Source organism: Monodon monoceros, unplaced genomic scaffold (assembly GCF_005190385.1).
Source record: "Monodon monoceros isolate NGI ecotype Baffin Bay Population unplaced genomic scaffold, NGI_Narwhal_1 Super_Scaffold_4, whole genome shotgun sequence".
Lineage (NCBI taxonomy): Eukaryota > Metazoa > Chordata > Mammalia > Artiodactyla > Monodontidae > Monodon > Monodon monoceros.
This window is the reverse complement of record NW_021703781.1, coordinates 26,597,817-26,617,097: the sequence shown is the minus strand read 5'-3', so window position 1 is coordinate 26,617,097 and position 19,281 is coordinate 26,597,817. Positions and strand designations below refer to the sequence as shown.

The following is a 19,281-nucleotide window of genomic DNA, read 5'->3' as shown; positions in this document are numbered from 1 at the left end:
TATTTTTTATTTTTTTTTGCGTACACGGGCCTCTCACTGTTGTGGCCTCTCCCATCGCGGAGCACAGGCTCCGGACGCGCAGGCTCAGCGGCCATGGCTCACGGGCCCAGCTGCTCCTCGGCATGTGGGATCTTCCCGGACCGGGGCACAAACCCGTGTCCCCTGCATCGGCAGGCGGACTCTCAACCATTGCGCCACCAGGGAAGCCCGATACTCTATATTTTTTTTTTAATTGATTTTGATTCTAAAACAAATGCTTCCTAAATTTTTTTTACGTCTTCCAGTAACTATTTAACCAACCAAAAGAATGCTTTTCCTTTATATCTTAAATGCTGTCGCTCCCTTTTTAAAAATATTTATATTGGCTCTTTCTTTCTCTCTGTACATCGGAGCAAGGAGAGGTCTGTTTTTCAGTGTACGAGGTCGTGAATGTTCTGCCGTCCACATTTCATGCCGGTGGACTCCTCCCTGGGTGTTGATCTAGAAGGGTAATTATAGCACAAAGGCCTTTGTCACAGTTCTGTGTCCAGCACTCCTTCATTTAATGTGCTGCAGAGCTGGGGCCGGGGCGTGATCTTCTGCTTCTGATGATGGGCTGTTGGACTATAGGGAAGGGGATTTACTACCTCTGAAGACTTTGGGAAATGTTTTTACATGTGCCCTGAACCAGCCTCCACGAGAGTTCACCTGTGGTGGCCAGTCCTGTGGAGGCTGTCACAGTCCAGGATGCAGTCCCCCTTGACCCTCACTGGGCCTTTGCTCAGTCTAAATGGGGTCTTGTCATGGAGGCAGCCTGAGAAGTGCAGATTCAAGGGTAAAATGAATGGCCTTGGTTTGCACCACCCCCCTCTGCCTGCCACCGCCAACCCACCAAAAAAAGCCAGAAAAGATTTTTTAAAAGGGAGGATTGGGAATGGGTTGACCTCTCCTCAACAAATCCTGAGTCTCTGATATCAGGCCACAAAGTATTTCTCAGTGCTTCCTGTGCACGAAGCACTTTTCTAAGTGCCTCGCACATATTGGCTATATAGTCCTTATAACCACTCTATTATATTTTACAGATCATGACACTGAGGCACAAAAATGAGAAATAACTTTCCAAAGTCACGCAGCTACTAAGTGGTGAGGTCAGCGTTAAACCTCCAGCCTGCCTCTCACCCCTTCACCGCGCCAACAACATTTCCTCCCTTACTTGTTTTTCTTCTGCTTCTCTGCCCCAGGGCATATCTGAGCTCTGTTAGATGATACATTCTCCTTAGGGTCTGACTGGTTCTGACTCACACTCCTAGTTTCCTTTGCTATTGAAATTTTGTATCTCACTTTGGGTATTTTCGTGAGTACTTCAGTGAGGAAAGTGATTCCAGCCTGGCTAGCAGCTATCATCTTAACTCAGAAGTCCTCATGGAATTCGTTGCATATAAACTTGATCTTAATGACAGTGCTTATTTTACGCATGAGAAAATCAAAGCCCAGAATGATTAGGCAACTTCCCCCAAGACATAGGACTAGTGATGGCCAAGCAGGAGAGAACTCATCCTTACCCCACTAGATTTTTGCCCCGTGAACTGTCCAAAAAACTGCTGAAATTAAAATGCAGCTGTCTTGCCTAACCTGCTCCCAAAGGTCCATCCATCCTCAAAAGCCACAGGCAAACTTTGGCTTGATATTATTTAGCCTGTTTGACTTCTTCTTACACTGGAAAATGGAAAACAGACCCTTAACTGACATTTTTCTCAAATTAGGCTGTGTGACAAATGTCTTTTTGAGCTCTTTTATTTGACATCCTATTAATTTTTTAAAGCTCCCATTGTCTTGTTCCTGACAGACCTGTTATGTTTCAGATGTGAGACAAATGTACACGTGTAGAGGGAACTTCTTTAATAAGCTGTATTCACCTCAGACCACTGAGGTTACGTAAAAGCAAAAACACCAGGGGATCCACCTTGTCATAAATTGATCTGGCATATTTAATTGACAGAGACTTCTGGTTTAGCCTGTTATCAAAGCATGTGATAAAATTGTTGAACGTGTGGCCTTAATGACGCTCTTGGCATCTCGTTCCAACCGAGAGAGAAGTTCTGCCATTGTTGGAAGAGGCAGCTTCCTGGCACGTGGGTTACAGGAGCTCAGAGGCCATCCTGCCTGGGTCGGGCTGCATTTTCTTACGCACACCCAAGGTCCCTGAGCAAGCAGGAGAGGAAGCCATATTTACATCCCAATTAGCACCGATTATGATAAACACCAACCATGTTGACGTTAGCCCTTAAATAAAAATCCCCTGAATCCGTTTTTAAAAGTCAGGCTCTCGTGGCAGAACCAAGTAGGAGAGAAAAGAATTGAATAATTGGAGGCTGCTGTCTTTTCACTTCCCACATAAAATTATTTGAAGAGACAGGCCAGAACTTTAAACAGGAGATATCAAGGAAAGTTGTAATTTGAATGTCGGTTGTCATGACTTTAGGAAGTTTGCTTAAAGGAACCCCCCCCACCCCGTTCTCTTCCCAGACATACTTCAATGACAACATCCTCACCCTGATACGGACCCTGGTGACCGGAGGAGCCACGCCGGAGCTGGAGGCTCTGATTGCCGAGGAGAATGCACTGCGCGGGGGCTACAGCACCCCCCAGACGCTGGCCAATAGGGACCGCTGCCGCGTGGCCCAGTTAGCACTGCTGGACGGGCCCTTTGCGGACCTGGGGGTGAGTTCAGGGGGCAGAGGGCACCTGAGCTGGCTGTTTGGGAATGGCGGGATCCAAATGTGTCAGACACTGACAGGCTAGGTCTCTGCCTTTGCTACTTTCTGCAGGAAAAGAACTGTAAGAGGTGATGCTTATGGCTTACTGTGTAGCAGGCACTGGGCTTTACATGTATTCATTCATTTTAATCCCCATGGTGACCCTTTGACGTAGGTTCTCTTATCAGACGCTTTAAGGAAACTGGGGCTCAGAGAGACTGAGGACTGGCCCTATAAGGAATTTGCACTAGGGATCCTGGCTTCAGAGCCTGTGGGCTTACTGACTCCCCTCAGGTACCTTCTGCCACAGATGGGAGGCATTGGGTGGGGGGTGGGGGGGCGGGTTCCAAATGCAGCCAAGGCTGGGAGCCTTTTCTACAGGTCTTAGCATGACTCAGGGCTACTTAACCGCAACTGCACATTAATAGGTCTGCCAGAGTGCCTGAACCAGGCTGGTGTGTGCGACCCAGAGGGGGACAGCCGTCGCTTCGGCAGCCGCGGGGGCATGGGGGAGAGTGAATGGGTCCAGCCTCAGAGTTAGGTGACCTCGGTCTGGAATTAGAGACATTAAAGAATCCACATGAGATGCTGTTGGTTTGGCCAGCGGGTCTACGTGCACATAATAAGCTATGGTGTTCTGAAAACCACCGGTGCTGGGGTCATGCCCAGAATCCTGGGGGCTGAGTACAGCCATCAGTGGTTTTTAAAAGCCCCTCGTGGGCTATTAATTCTGAGGCTGGACCCAGTCACCCTCCCCCATGCCCCTGCTGCAGAGGGACCCATGCCTCCCTTTGGGTTCCACGCACCCGCCTGGTTCAAGCACTCTGGCAGAAGTAAGCAGTCTTGAACCTTATTCCCAGCCCAACTCCATGGATGCATTCAGGGGCTGGAGCCACCAGTCTTGGGAGCCAGTAAACCCATTGTACAAACAATAGTGCCACCCAGAAAGTCCAAATAGTGGAAAAGGAGCCAAGGAAAGGGTCACTTTCTCCATTTCTTCTGAAACCCTGATGCCAACTTGCACTATATTTTAGTTTGGTTATGGGCAGGGATCTATGCTAGACTGGGCTTTTTTAAAACGCCACCTCCATAGCTAGTGGCTCTTTATCATCATTTACTCACTGATACACTTGAAAAGAATAAAGACTTTAAATAATGATGAGATCTGGCTCCTTTTCTGCTCTCTAATGTGATGCCCATCTGAAAACTTCGGTAACAGGAAGGACAGATGCAGTCACTTTATTCCCAGTGAAGTCAGCCTTTGGTGCCCTTCCTATAATAATATCTACCTGAAGCCAACTGGCTGCAGGAAGCCAGCATTTCTGAGTGAACGAGTTTGCTTTCACATTCCGCATCAGGCCCCAGACCCTTGGAAGGTGACTGTGAACTGATTAGATCTGTGAATCCCAGTTATTCAGCCTGCAGACCTCCAGCTCCTGGGGAAACACATTCCCTTCCACCCTTGCCATCTCTGAGGTCTGTAAATTGTGCTTTTCACACAGTCCTTCTCTGAAAGAGTCTGTCACCGTAGTACCTGGTGGGGTCTTTTCTCCTGGCAGTGATTTTCATTATCACTCGAGCAGTTTTGACAACACGGTCAGATCACAGTGATTACAGCTGAGCTGGGGCTAAACATCATCACCATTTTGCAAAGCTGGTTTCTTCTCCTCAGCTGAACAGACATCTGAGACCTTCAAGCTTACACCATCACTTAAAATAAGGAGAGGCCCCATCTCCTTGGAGCTCTCATCGCTGCAGATGGAAAACTAGAGAGAACCAGAGGAAAACCCATTATTATCTGATCCCCCAAAATCACCGGTATTGAGGTGTAGGCTATAAACCACACTAACTTCTTCAGCTACGGTTCCTTGGTACAGACCCTCCGACTCAGGAGACACCGAAATGAGCTTTCATTAAAAAGCCCTTTTCTCCCCGGGACCTCTCCTTTCAAGCAAATAAAAATGCTTTTTCTCTCTGTTCTTTTGTTGACTCCCAGGATGGTGGTTGTTATGGTGATCTGTTCTGCAAAGCTCTGAAGACATATAATATGCTTTGTTTTGGAATTTATCGGCTGAGAGATGCTCACCTCAGCACCCCCAGCCAATGCACGAAGAGGTGAGTATGTTTCCACTCCCACCCGCAAGGCAGAGGCATAAATGCCCTCTCCTGTCCCCCACAATGAGGGCAAAGGTCCACATACACGCTCTCAACGTGCAGATTACTCTGCCCACATTAAATCCGTCACTGAGTTTGTTGGTTGTGGGAAGCTTTTTTCTTTAATTACTAATAACAGATATAAAGACATTGTGGGAAAAATTCAAGTTTTATGGGCTAGTTCCATCCATCACCTAATTACAGAAGTCTGAAGGCAAGCATGTCCTCCAAACTCCTGCTACTGGGATAATTCTGTTGGTACCTAATATAGAAATACTTCATATTGCTACTGTTTAAGGTAAATGGTTCCTTTGCCGTGTCTTAGACACCTATATATATATAATTTTTTTTATTGAAGTATAGTTGATTTGCAATGTTGTGTTAGCTTCAGGTGTACAGCCGAGTGATTCAGTAATACGTGTGTGTGTGTGTGTGTGTGTGTGTGTGTGTGTGTGTTCTTTTTCATAGATACCTATCTTTTTACTTAACGTATTTTTCAACTGACTTACTTTTATATATGTATTTTAAAGAAAACTATATATTATTGCCTGAAGCAGAAAAAAGTAACATTTCATATATGCTAGCTATATTTTTCTAATATGCATTAAAGTACATTCATAGCAGCCTAAAATTAAAAGTACATCCTAGAATTGCCAAAATCAGTGTGTCCATGTAATATACCCCAGGAAACAATGCCATAGAGATGAGTGTCTCTCAGACCTGCTTGCGTAGTAGAATCACTGCAGGTACTTTTTTAAAGTAGTCTGATGACTCTGACTTAACTGGTATGAAATGAAAATATGTAGTTTTAATGCCCAGAGATTACAGTTGAGCTGGAGTTGAGCATAATTGCTGTGCACCAGTGGGTTCTCAAAGTTAGATGAACATGAGAATCATCTGTAAAGCTTGTTAAAACACAAATTGCTGGACCCCACGCTCAGTGTCTGACTCAGTAGGTCTTGGGTGGGGTTGCTTAAGAATTTGCATTTTAACAGCAAGGACCTACTGTATAGCGCAGGGAACTATATTCAGTACCTTGTAATAACCTGTCATGGAAAAGAATCTGAAAAAGAACATTTTATATATATATAGAGAGAGAGAAAGAGAGAGAGAGAGAGAGAGAGAGAGAGAGAGAGAGCTGAATCACTTTGCTGTACACCTGAAACTAACACAACATTGTAAGTCAGCTATACTTCAATTAAAAAAAAAGAATTTGCATTTTTAGGAAGTTCCCAGATGATGCTGATATGTCTGGCCTGAGGACCTCAATTTTGAAATCCCCTGCTAGAAACGAAACAAAGTGATGTTTAGTTATGTCTGGTGTTAACCAGGGAAAAACATGATCAAATTGAGGAGAACAGTTAAAGCCTGAGGGACACATAGGCAGGGAGGTGTTTTATATTCTTCCATTAAGTGACATCCTCTACCAAGGTTGATTTTTAAAAGCTAAAGAGGGAGGGAGGACGAAGATTTTGCTAGATCATGGTAAACAAAGATCCTGTGACATATGTCTGAGATTGTGAGAACATTCTAGAATGAGAGATGCAGTGCAGTCCTGGAAACCTCCTGCATGCCCTCGGGCCACTCAGGATCAGAAGGGAACTTGATATTGTATTGAAAGGGGTACGTAGACCGCAGGAAGTACCGTCTGGTTCTCCCATGACTGGCGCTAATTCAGCATCTCCGCCAGGGCTCATGGCTGACTTCCTCTGTTGAGCTAAACAGAGGAAGAGTTTGTTCCACTTGGAAGATACTGTTTAAGGCCTTGGACCAGCTGGAAGTCCACCTCCCAGATCCTCGGGTAGACCTGGTTTGGTTCAGAGGTGAAATCTCCACCGAGTTATCCTCATTCTATGACCTCTTTGCTCTCCGCGTCCAGGTATGTCATCACCAACCCCCCGTACGAGTTTGAGCTCGTGCCGACGGACCTGATCTTCTGCTTAATGCAGTTTGACCACAACGCCGGCCAGTCCCGGGCCAGCCTCTCCCATTCCTCCCACTCGTCCCAGTCCTCCAGCAAGAAGAGCTCCTCCGTTCACTCCATCCCATCCACAGCAAACCGACAGAACCGGCCCAAGTCCCGGGAGTCCCGAGACAAACAGAAGTACGTGCAGGAAGAGCGGCTCTGATATGTGTATCCACTGCCTCCGTGTGTGAAACTGTATCTGCCACTCATTTACCCAGTGGGTGTTTCCAACAGTAACTTTCCCCGTTTTCCCCTGTAGTCCCCCCCTTTTCTTTACACATATTTGCATATGTATGATAGTGTGCATGTGGTTGTCATTTTTATTCCACCACCATAAAACCCTTGAGCACAACAGCAAATAAGCAGACGGACCAAAAGTTATTTATGATTCTAGGGGAAAAATAACTCTAAGGCATGCTCCAGACATAAATAGCTCACTGCAGGAATGAGTTCACAGATAAGAAGGGAGCGCTTGTGATCCACGTCAGTTATGCAAAGCAAGTTTAGTTAATGTAGAAGAACAGTTTATTCTGATGTATAAGGATTATCAGGGTGCTTTGGGTTTTCTTTTTGTTGTTGTTCTTTCTTTCTCTTGTTTTTTTTTTTTTTTTATATACACACACAATAATATAAACACACGTTTATTTGAAACAAGCAACCAAAACATATTGGTTGTTTCCACTCTCTGGGCCGAAATATCGCGAAGTATTTGAAAGGCTTTTGCCATTTGTGTAGATGATGAAGCACCTGATTGTTAGAACATTGGAGATTTTTTTTTTTTTTTTTTTTTTTTTGCGGTACGCGGGCCTCTCACCGCTGTGGCCTCTCCCGTTGCGGAGCACAGGCTCCAGACGCGCAGGCTCAGCGGCCATGGCCCACGGGCCCAGCCTCTCCGCGGCATGTGGGATCTTCCCGGACCGGGGCACGAACCCGCGTCCCCTGCATCGGCAGGCGGACTCCCAACCACTGCGCCACCAGGGAAGCCCGGAGATTTTTTTAGTTACTCACCAAGGCCTTTTGTCCCAGAGCTAGCTTCCTTTGGGAGTTCATGTGAACATTTCTTCCCTTACTGTGGAGGAAAGAATAGTTCCCTTCGTGGAAGTATCAAATGCTAGTCATTTAATTTAAGTGAAAAGAGGTTTGATTGCATATTAAATTGTTATTCTGTCTCCTTATGCTGCCATATGAATAGCTGTTTTTTCCTCTCACTTTTGACATTTGGGATGAAAAGCCATATGTATCATAAATATCAGATGTAAGTCATTAAAAACTGCCTTCCTGGGACTTTTACATCTTTTAAAAGGTGAATTACTTACCTTATGTACAGAATAAATAATGCTCAAGAAAGAGCAAGTATTTTTCCACGCATTCTCAGGGGACCTTTTTACTCCCCTTTGTTTGATTAGTTAGGGCCCCAATGCCAGCGAGGAGCAAGGGCTGGGGCCGCGGTAGAGAGAGGAAGATAAACCCAGCGGCAGATCATGTTTTTCCAGGAGCCGACACGCTAAATAAATCAGAATGTAGGAGGATCAAGCCACAGTTGACTCAACAAAGACAAAAGCCAGCTACTACCTTCAGCTGTTGGCACAGCTGCATGATGCTGGCTGTCCCAAAGCAGAAAGCTGGTGGGAAAAATTCCTCATCGTCAATTTCTTTAACGTAGCCAATCCACTTAGGCAGGTGAATGACAGTAATAGAGAATGACCCCCTTGTCATTACCAGATGGGAGAGAAGAAAAAGAGTGCGACAGTGAGCCAAACGCATTTTGGTATAATTAGTTTTTCTTTCATTTTCTTCCTTTTTTTAACGTTAGTAAGCATGAGGGAAAAGGTAGAAAAATAACCCTTTTTTCAATATACAGTTGTCAGATATTTTATGTATGCAAATCATGCAGTACTTCTTAAAAATCGGCCAACTCCACCATGACCAAATTCTTGTATGGATGGACTAGCCCTGGGCTGCTATATACGTATTTGAAATGTTTACTTGAAAACAAATTCCATCAAACAGATAGGGTGGAGGGGAGGAGAAAAATGTCACAGCTGTAACCATCTCTAAAAAGGTGTTTTTATGGTGAATGTTTTGGGTTTAGATTTTGGATCCCCTGTCCCCCCCAAGCATGATAGTTTTGGAGATTTGCTTGCTGTGTGAATTGACAAGCACTTTTACTGACAAAATGGTGAGGCTCAGTCAGAACGTCCGTCCCCACACCCAAGACAGAGCAGTGCAGTGTTGCAATCAGTATTGGGTGGGGAATCATTGTATACATGTATATTAAAAAGCCCTATGAGTGGAAAACTTTTTTCAAATTATTTTTGTCCCTATATATATTGATTTATATATTACATATAACTATCTTTTTATATATAACTATATATATACACATATATACAGATATATGTGTGTGTGTGTATATATATATATACACACACACACACACACACACACACACACATATCCCCTAGTTTTGGATCATGAAGAGCTCTTCATGCGTTCTTTGCAAAGGAGGTTATAAAGTTATGCCCTCAGAACATTTATAACTATAAGAATGTGCCAGTTAAAGTGCTCAACAGGAAATATGACAGTTTAAAAGCATTGTAAAACTCACATAGCTTACTTCTCTCTCTAAAGTGCAACAAGGATGAATAGAATGGGCCAAGGTATGACAATTAATGGTTCTGCATGACCTAGCCACTGCTGGGGGTTTTCTTCTATAACGTTGTCCTTGTGAAAACTTTTGTGAAATTAAAAAAAAAAAAAGGAGTTACAAATTTTATTCTGTTATTGGTTTGTTTACTTTTATTTCTATTGTTCTGTTTGTGGTTTTATTTATTTATTTTGCTTTTTTTTTTTCCTCCCCATCCCCCCGCCTCTTCCCTTCCTTCTTCTCCACCTTCCTCCACTTTCTAAATTGCTCAGCGCAATGAGGCTGTCCTGCTGCTACCGCTAGACCCCTTAGAGTTTGTTTTGGTGTTCCTGGGTTTGGGGTTGGGTGATCTGGGGGAAACTTCTCTCCATCTGGCTTGCCTTTCAGTCTGCACGTGGCCTCCCTGCCCACCTTGGTACCTCGCTCCAAGTCCAAAAGCATTTTCCCATCAAGAAACCCAGCTTCCTCCACTTCCCCCCATTATCACCACTCCAACCCAGTCCCCCATCAGTCTGTCCACATTTCTGTGTTTATCTTGGCAAGACCGACTAAATCAAGTGACGATGCCAGGTGATAAGCGTTTCTGGAAAACATTTGCAGCTATTCCACTCGGCAAACTTGCTTCTTGGTCAATAGTTTACCCTCCTTTCAATTTAAACCAGGAGGGTTATTAATGGTAAAGAGCATTGGTCTCCTTGCAGTTGGATCAGTATGACCCCCAAATTAAAACTGTTCGGCTGGATATATCAACTCAATAGCCCACACCCAGTCATCTGGGGGTTGATGATTCAGTCTCTATATTACCTGGATCTCTTCTCCCACCTGCCTTTCAGCCATTTGTGAAATCCCAACCAGAGACTGGGCAGATAGAGAGAAGTAAATCCAAAATGTGTTTTTTATACAATCTGTTAGCAGCTCTGATGAGAGGACCTTGTGACGGGAATGGAGTGGGAACAGACTGTGACTTGTGATGAAATTTTGGGATTTTCCCTGGACTTCAGGCGTACAGTTGAGAGTTGATTGTACTTGGCTAATGATATATTCAGTGATGAAAAAGGTATCATTATTACTTCTATTTTTTATGAGCCCAAACTACTATATTGTTCTTTCCTCAATTGAATGAAGAACCTCTTCCATGGGTTTTCATGTGACCCCAAACTTCTCATCCTTCTTTCAGGTTCTCTTAGGAAGGAGGCATACAAGGTTTTCGTATGACGTCTCTCCTCTTCCCCCCTTTCCACCCAAAAAATAAGCAAGTAGGTCAGGGTGGAAAGCGAAAGGGTTTTTGAAGAGAAAGGATGTGCACTTAAAGAGAACAATAGCTAGAAACTCAATTATCTGCACCATTCTAAAAGAGGAGCAGTTTGTAAGCCATTCAGTTCAGTTTGTTGTAGGCTTTGAAAGGGGTGAACCTTAAGTAAGTGGATAGACCAGGAGGCCCAGTGAAACCCTCTCAGCCTCAACACTCAGGTGATCGTGAAATCAACATCCCTAATACCTGCTACCCAGGGTCCTTCCTGAAGCCAGTTCAAACGGATGAAGAGAAACTTGGACCCTTATAGTTAGATTTCTGCCATTATTGGGAGAGGTTTCAAATTCTATTATGAATATTACAGGTTATGACCCAGAACCTCACTCTCAATAGGTGCCCAATAAATATCTTTGAAATAAATTGACCTTAAAAATTCTTATCCCTTTAATCATTTGATAAGTTATCTTCACCTCCTTGGCTTATCTCAGCCAATTTCAAGGAATGCCTGTAGATGGTTCACAATGCCGTCATGTTGTTGGCACTTTCTCAAGCTGAGTTACACAGCTTCTGAGAAAGGGGAACACCCCCGTAAGTCCACTGAGTGGAGAGACTGACTCTGCCTCCCGCCAGCACCCTCAAGGTCCCAGATGACCAGAGGAACCTTTTGACGGGCTCTTCTTCAGCACGGGAAAAGCCGAAAGGTGTCTGCATCCCAATAGAGACAATTAAATCAACCCGCCAGGTTCCTATAGCAACAGGCTCCTGAAGGAGAAAGAAGAGAGTGCAGAAACTTCAGGGCCTCCGGAAGTCAAGACAGGGTAAAAAAAATCAATGTCTCAGTCAGCTTCTTTCAGCCCACCCCTGCTCTGTCATAAGGTGATGAAGTAGCTGTGGGCACCTGTCACTAACTTGGTAGACTATCTCCCACCAGGAGATCGTACATCCATCACATAGGGAGGTGAGAGGGATCACCCCCTACCGCCTGAAAGGGAGGAGTGAAAAGTCCACCCTTAGGGTGTCAGCTGGATCAAGCCACAGAAGAGGGCCAGGAGGGAGCAGTTGTTCGGCCTAGGGAATGGCAGCATCAGCCTTACAGTTAAAAGGGGCAAAGAGAGTTATACTGGACAATCGCAAAGGAGCGAGACAGTTTTCATAAGTAAAAACTGCTCTGGTTCTGGTGCAATTTTCATTTCTGTGCGGTAACCATACTTTGCCCATGGAGAGGAAAGGAGGCAGTGTGTGTGTGTGGGGTCCTCTGGCACCTTGGGGTCTGCTAGGCAGGGGGCGGGGGGAGGCCAGACTAGCTCTCAGAAGTGTGAGATGTGAAACCACACAGCGTTACCTTTGAAGGCTTGAGCTCCTTGTTAGCTCTTACTGTTCTCCACTGTTATCTCTATCCAAATGGAATCTTTCCCTTTCAAGCCCTTTCTCTCTGAACTTCAGCTTGTGGTACAGCGAGAAAAGGCCCAATTATTCCAAGTACCTTTGCTGTGCCATCATCTCCCTTTTCATGCTCTCTTCTCTGGAGAGCAGAGAAGTGAAAAGGCCAAATCCCACAGCACTGACGACCCACAGAGCCAGCAAAGAGACTCTGTTGTCGCAGTGCAGCCTGTTGCTCTGCTTCTGGGTCCCCAGGCAGTTATATGTCAGCCCAGCTTTCAAGCCCTTCCCTGCCGTAGCCTACTCCCTTGGGATTCCTCATGGCTGGACGAAGTCCTGACCCTTATTCTAGACCCTTGAATGTCAGTGATGAAAGTAGCAATGGAAGACGCAGATGGCTTGCAGGTAGGGTAGGGCCCCTGTCAAGTTGAAAGCCAGTATTTCAGACACAAGTACCACTGAAGGGTGTCACTCCTGCCTCTCCTCCCCTTCCCAAGGAAGGCTACCCAACCGAATCCTTCTCCATCTTCTCTGCTGCCAAAATCCCCTTTCTTCTGGCCAGCACCCAAGTTTATACACCTCAGTTCTCCACCCTAGTTTATCTGCAATCACACCAAGAGGTATCACCTATCCTTATGTCGTCCTTTAGCACTGAGAGTACTCATATCCATGCTGACCTTACACTAAAAACTAACAAACGCCAAGTGCTTACCATGGGCTAGACACTCTTCCAAGCACTTCATGTATATTAGCTCATGCAATTCTCGAGATAACCTCAGATGTAGATGCTGTTAGTATTTCCATTTGAAAGATAAAGAATCCAAGGGACAGGTTTGTTCAAAGTCACCCAGCCAGGAAGTGCCAGAGAAGTATTTAAAACTAAAGTCCATGAACTTTATGCTATAATGCCCCCTAATATTACTAATAATACTGATAGTCTTAACAGTTCACATTGACTTACCATGTATGTGGATAAGTGCTTCATGGACAGTAGCCCCTTTCATCCAAACAACACCCTTAGGAAGGTCCATTAGCCCCATTTTACAGATGAGAAACTGAAGTTAAGATAAATTATGTAAGAACCCGCTCGGAGCCACACAACTAGCGCATGAGAGAAGCAGATCCCCTTGACCTTAACCTACTGCTCTATGCCATCTCCGTGGTCGCAGTGGATGGCTCATGGCATGGCTGGCCTTGATAGGTGACACCTCCCAATGGCAGTGTCACATCTCTCGGCAGTTATTTTCTGGGTTTGATCTCGTTCTACCAGATCACTTGCCACAGACTGTTAAATGCCACTCCTTCCCTGACTTCAGGCAGGTCCCACAGTCTATTCACAGTGATGACATCATGCATCACATCTTCAAGAAGCTTATTAACAAATGGATTTCTTTTTCTTTGGCAGGGAGGAGGCCCTCAAAACCAGATCCATTGCCCTTCTCATCCTAGGGATGAAAACAAAGCCCCCAGAAATCTTTTTGGCTCGTGGGATGAGGCAGGGGGAGGAGACCAGCTCAGGGATTTGGATCGACCCTGGACCACTTCAGCACTCACGTGAATTCCTTCCCTGAGTACTCTTCCTTAAGGCCAATTTTGTAGGCACCCAGTGGTGCGGCTCCTTTGGAAGGCACAGTTCGATAAACCAAAGTGTCATTGTCATAGCAAAGCTCTCTCCATTGGGGCAGAATGACTGGCAATCGTTAAAGTGTGGTTCCTCTCAAGCCCTTTGGGAGAAACACCTTTGCCCCCAGACATTTTAGTAAAACGCTCAGAGCATTCATCTATCTCCATTTCTTCAACATCATATCTAACCAAGTCTCCAACAAAACAGCTGTTTACATCTTACGAGGCACCCGAATTAAAAAAGCCTGTTTCTCAGGCATAACGGAAACCTCAGCTCGTCACCAGGATACACTTTAACGCAACTCCTTTTTGTGTTGACGCTGAATGGCCAAAACACAGGGAGAACTCTGCTTAGATTCTATTTATGGCAAGAAATGCAAAAGGACAGAGAGAGAGAAGCTTAAATGGGGAAATAATGCTCTCTTTCTTACAGACAGCAGGAGGAAATTGATATTCTCCCTGCCGTGGAAGGTCAAAATGCCAACTTTGAATTGAACTGTAAAGACTAAATTCTGAACAGTTACCCTCTGCGGCAGTTGTAAAAATTTCAGCAAATTGCAGCTGTCTTAGGTCTTTCACCCCGAAGGCCTACTCATTTCCATCAGTAGAGTTCACTCTCCCTTCCAACCTGGCATGTCCAACCTAGCACTAAATCCCTTTGCAAAATCTGGCCACAAAAGGGCGCGGCCAAAATCAAGGGCAGCTCAGGCAAACAGCACAGACACTGGGTTCAGCTCTTCTGAAAATCATCTTTATACTTAAACCATTGGAAAAAGTCATAGTTTGAAATTGTTTCAGCGGCCTGGCAATGCTTTTAAAACATGATAATCATCATACTTTACTCCTCTCTGAAAGGTTAGTTTAATCGTAGATCACAAAAAAATTGGTTTCCACAAATGCATAATGGTTCATCTGTGTCACACTTGAACTAAATGCTTTTTTAAATGGAGCTGAAATTATTTTGATGTGTACACAGTCCCAGATTTCTATACAACCTTTTTTAACCAGCCCATCAGGAACCTTGCCTCTACAGCCTCATTAATAATTCAGATGTGCTGATGACTTTAAAAGATCTATGGAATTGAAGCTTAGGGAAAAAAAAAAAGGTCTGCTTGACAAAAAGATAAATGAATGTAGAAAGAAGCTGTAGGAGTCTGGCAAGCTGTAGATCATCTCAGAACAGATTGTAACTTTATCATTCTGTCAGGGGGAATAATTTAAAGCACTTAATCAGTTAGCTTCACCGTGAGGATGTAGCATTATGAATTCGTATCGTCCAATCTGTTCAAATCAAAGTGAACTTAATTATAATAGGTGAGAGAGCCAGTGCAGGAAGGAGAGAGAGGGGTGGAGAATGATCCAAGAGGCAGGAAGTTTCCTGGGGGGTGTAAACCAAGCTGCTGAACAAAGGTTAGTGAGTGAGCTTTCACCAAGGCTCATCCTGGCTCCAGCTCGGTGTCTACAATGGGGGCTCAGGGCACTGGACACAGCAAGAGGAAGCATGGTCCAAGGAGAGACAAGCAGAGTGGTCATGAGCTGACCATACATACCGGATCTATAAATCATTAGCCATGCAGGGACGGACACACACACACACACACACACACACACACACACACACGGTCCTCTGTCACGATCAAGCCAGGTGAACAATTTTGTTAACGTATTCATCCAGGACCACTGACAAGGCAGTTATGAATTGCTCTGATAGGCAGAAAAGAAGGCCGGAGAGGCCATTGCCTCTATAGCAGTGGGTGTGCTTGAAAGCTTTTTCCCTTTTTCCTTACTTTTCCTAAGCTACTAAAATGAGGCATACGATTCTCAAGTTAGAATGCACTATTTGCCCCAGTCCCTTTGTATCTGTACACATGGCTGATTTCCCAGAAAATTCCAGTCGTAGAAAGAGGCGGGGATGAGGGCTGAGTCTTATGAAATAGCACTAAACGGCCAGGAGGATGCTAGGCCATTTTCATCCTCACCCCAGCCTCTGAATGCCCTGACTCAGCATTCTCTTTCAGCCATCTCTGGATTTAGGGTGGAAATGAAATGCCAAGACTTCGTCAAGCTCCCTTGTTGACAGCTTGGGTGATTATAGTCGGTTAAGATAGTGCCACTAGGAATTCTTTTCATAACTTTATAGCAACATAGAGTTTTCTTTCTTGAAATTAAAGCCCTCTCAAAAGCCTCTGAAAACATTGGTTGCTATTCTGATTTTTCACCCTCATTGACCAGCAAAAATCTGTGGGCTTACTTTAAGATCCCCAAAACTGGCTGCAGAAGAAACAAAAGAGTGGTATGATTGAGATATACCTTTAAGTATGTTTGTACAAGCAAAGAAGGAGGTCCTGCATAAGATTCTATGGCTCAGTCTGTGGAAGGGACAATGTCCCTCAGTTTCCACTCAAATCAACGGATGCACAAATCTTTCTTTAGGTGCAATGCCCATACCTAATATTTGTTATATTCGCCATCTCCTCACCACCAAAGCTTTTTAGGCCAAGAAAGGAACCCCAGAGAGCACTGCCAGAGTTAGTCTCCCAACCCCTCTTTATTCTCTGAAGTCCACCCCTGGTGCCTCCAAGTCCCAACAGCCCATTGGTTCGTCACTTGCTACGGGCAGCTGAGGTATGTTTCAGGTTCCGGGGTTCTCCCTACACTGCACTGTCTCTCTTACCAATTACTCACTGTCAGGTTCTCTCGATTACCTTTTTTGCATTTTTCAATGAACTTTCCAAAGCCTTTGCCCTAGGACTAACTAAGCTTCTCATTTCTCCTTCTTGTTCTCTATCCGTTTTGCCCTTTAGCAGAAAAGAAATGGTTTACAGATGAACCGGATAATGCCTATCCCAGAAACATTCAAATCAAGCCCATGAGTACCCACATGGCTAACCAGATCAACCAATATAAATCCACAAGCAGCTTGATTCCACCAATCAGAGAAGTTGAAGATGAATGTTGACTCCCAGGAGACCAGAACTATTTTTTTTAAAGCCTGACAAACTTCATAAATGGTGACGTGACTTTTCTTCCTCTTACATGCTGAATCACTGGTGGAAACGTTAGGATAAGCAAGAATTGCAAGAAAAATAAAGTAGACAGATCTTTCTCTTTGCCTTGAATATTGCTTCCATGTATTTTGGAAAAGAAAATGATTTCATTTATATATGAACATACTAAAATAGTCATGTATAGCCTCTAGCATTTTAAATTATTTTTATTTATTAGAAGGAAAATATATTTTTTCTTTTTTTTCCATTGTCATATATATATTCCCTATATCTAACAATGCAAACTCAGAAGGAATGTGGCCAGACTCCTTATGCATATTTCTCTTCTTTCTCTCTTTTTCTTTGAGGAGAATGATGGTCACCACCACAGTTAATTATAATTAAGGGAAATGGATTATTGAGACAACTTTAAAATGGTCCAATAATGTAAACATGTATTTTAGTAAATTTAAAAAAGAAGACAAAAGAGGGCAGGTGAATTTCCTAGATGGGTATGTATTTTGGCTGTACTGACACCAGCTCTTAATAAATGGAAAGTTGCTTATTTTCGAAAGTCATATTTTTGTAGTTTTAGTTTTCATCCTGTATTTCTCACCTTTTGTTCATATGTTTAAAGGGAAGACCTTCTTGCAGCTTTTCTACAAATGCCAGATCGGGTTTACCCTGCCAACTAACAATACCAGAGGGTTGTGAGCATGCCTGGGACATGGAAGTTGAGGACCAGATGCACAGAAGACATTTATTTCTCTGTTTGTTGTTCTAATGGTGGGGACTCCTTCCTACATGCTGTTATGCTTCTCATTTCATATCTCCAAACCAACCAAGCAGTAACTGCAACTTTGGAAAGGTCTGGTGGACTCTCTCCCCATTCCCCAAGTCCAGGGCTTTTAGCCTGAAAGTTTGTAAACACCAATGAATAGTTTTACTTAACGATAGGATATGATAACACATTCATGCTATTCACTGAGTTTTTGTGTAAAAGCCAGAAAAGTTCCATGATCAAGGAGATGACTTTTGCCCAGATCTAAATTTTGCAGGCTTTCCTTTAGTTGCTGGGACAAAACACACAAACTTGTTACAGCAACCCACAAAATAATAACAACAAAAGGACAGCAATGAATGCACTTAATATAGACCGTTAGAAAAAGCCTTTGAAAATGAACCAGCAATGAAATCGAATGTATCAGCCACTTCAAACTGTGGTCAAAAAGATTTTTCTAAGCATCAGACACAATTCCGACGTCTCCGAGCTCTGCTGTTGCTTGCATGCTCAGTGTAACGGTGTCCCAGCAATTGTTGCATTCCAAATGATTTTCAGCTGCAAAATGATCAATCGTTGATAGAAACATCAGGATCTCTGGAGCAGCATGGATGTGATAGTGATTTTTATTTTCTTAAAAATGTAAACTGTGGACACTTGAAGGAACCAAACCAACCAGAATATCCCCCAAAGTCCCACGCTATCTATTCCATTAGGCCACGACCCCGTGGTACGTAGTATGTCACAGCAAATCAGATCAGAGCCAAGCAATGAAATCATCATGAAAACATAGGTCCACTAAGTACTCCAATTACCAACGTAGGCAAAATGAGCTTCCACCTCTGTCCCGTCCCTGCAGAGCCAATGTAGTTGTGTTTCCCACCTTGTAGGCGTCGTCCTAAAGTGACTTGTCAGACTGTGGTTACCCTGCCGTCACATTTTTGTAGAATTAGTTCTATAAAAGTATCGTGACTATAACATATGTCCAACTGGATTGTTTAAAAATTACTTATAATCAATTACTAGTCTACCCAGCAGACTAAACTGACGTCAGCATATTCCCTTCAGGCTGATAAACATTTCCTGGTTTCCCACAGGAGTAAAATGGGTCTGTGGGGCGAAACCCTTGCTGAGAGTCGACAACTTTCCCGAAAGCTAGGCCTTCTTCTACATAATGATTTTGTATTGGGTTCACCTTAGTACATCAATCCACGCTCTTCTTTCCTTCATGAACCCTAGTGGGTTCCTGATAACTTGATAACCATTTCTGAATCTGTCTTAACTATTTGGTCTCCTCTGTCAGGCACTGGTGGCTACCACCTAAATGCTCTTCCATTAGAGGAAGTTAGGCCACGGTGTCCCATGCCTGCTGCCCTCTCTTCCACATCTCTCCAAACCAATGCACATTGGAAACAGAAGTACAAACTCCATGCCCTTTATGGCTAGAGATTTGAATCTAAGCTTTTTTTTTTTTTTTTTTTTAAACCAAAATGGCTAAGAGAGTTTCCTGGAGCAAGGGCTCCCCTCCAAAAACCAATTGGCAGGAATCCATTTTCTTCTAAGGTAGAGCAAGGTTGTGCTGTTTTGCCTTTGTAATAATGAATTGTTTGGGGCCAGAAAATGAAATAAGGCATTTTTTAAAGGGAGTATACAAAACGACAGGCCTGGTGGCTCCTTGGCAAAAACTGGTACCCAGGAGACGGAAAGTGAAATGGAAACAGAAACGAGATCGTAAGATCATTGAAGGGCTTGAAGG

The 19,281-nt window shown here is 44.0% G+C and overlaps 1 protein-coding gene across 7 annotated transcripts in view; it reads left to right on the top strand.

The window, feature by feature from the left end:
• The window catches only part of KCNMA1 (potassium calcium-activated channel subfamily M alpha 1), a 746,198-nt gene extending 728,920 nt beyond the window's left edge, over positions 1–17,278 (top strand). For 4 of the 7 annotated variants that reach the window (XM_029200923.1, XM_029200922.1, XM_029200927.1 and 1 more), the window contains 4 exons: positions 2,506–2,700; positions 4,732–4,850; positions 6,769–6,993; positions 16,562–16,714. In XM_029200923.1, coding sequence (XP_029056756.1) covers positions 2,506–2,700; positions 4,732–4,850; positions 6,769–6,993; positions 16,562–16,586 — 564 coding nt within the window. In that variant the 3' untranslated portion in view covers positions 16,587–16,714. Of the gene's footprint in view, positions 1–2,505; positions 2,701–4,731; positions 4,851–6,768; positions 7,619–9,486; positions 9,516–16,561 lie in introns of those variants that run through there. The other 3 variants (XM_029200928.1, XM_029200929.1, XM_029200930.1) reach the window with 2 other exon arrangements.
• Positions 17,279–19,281: the final 2,003 nt, after the last annotated feature.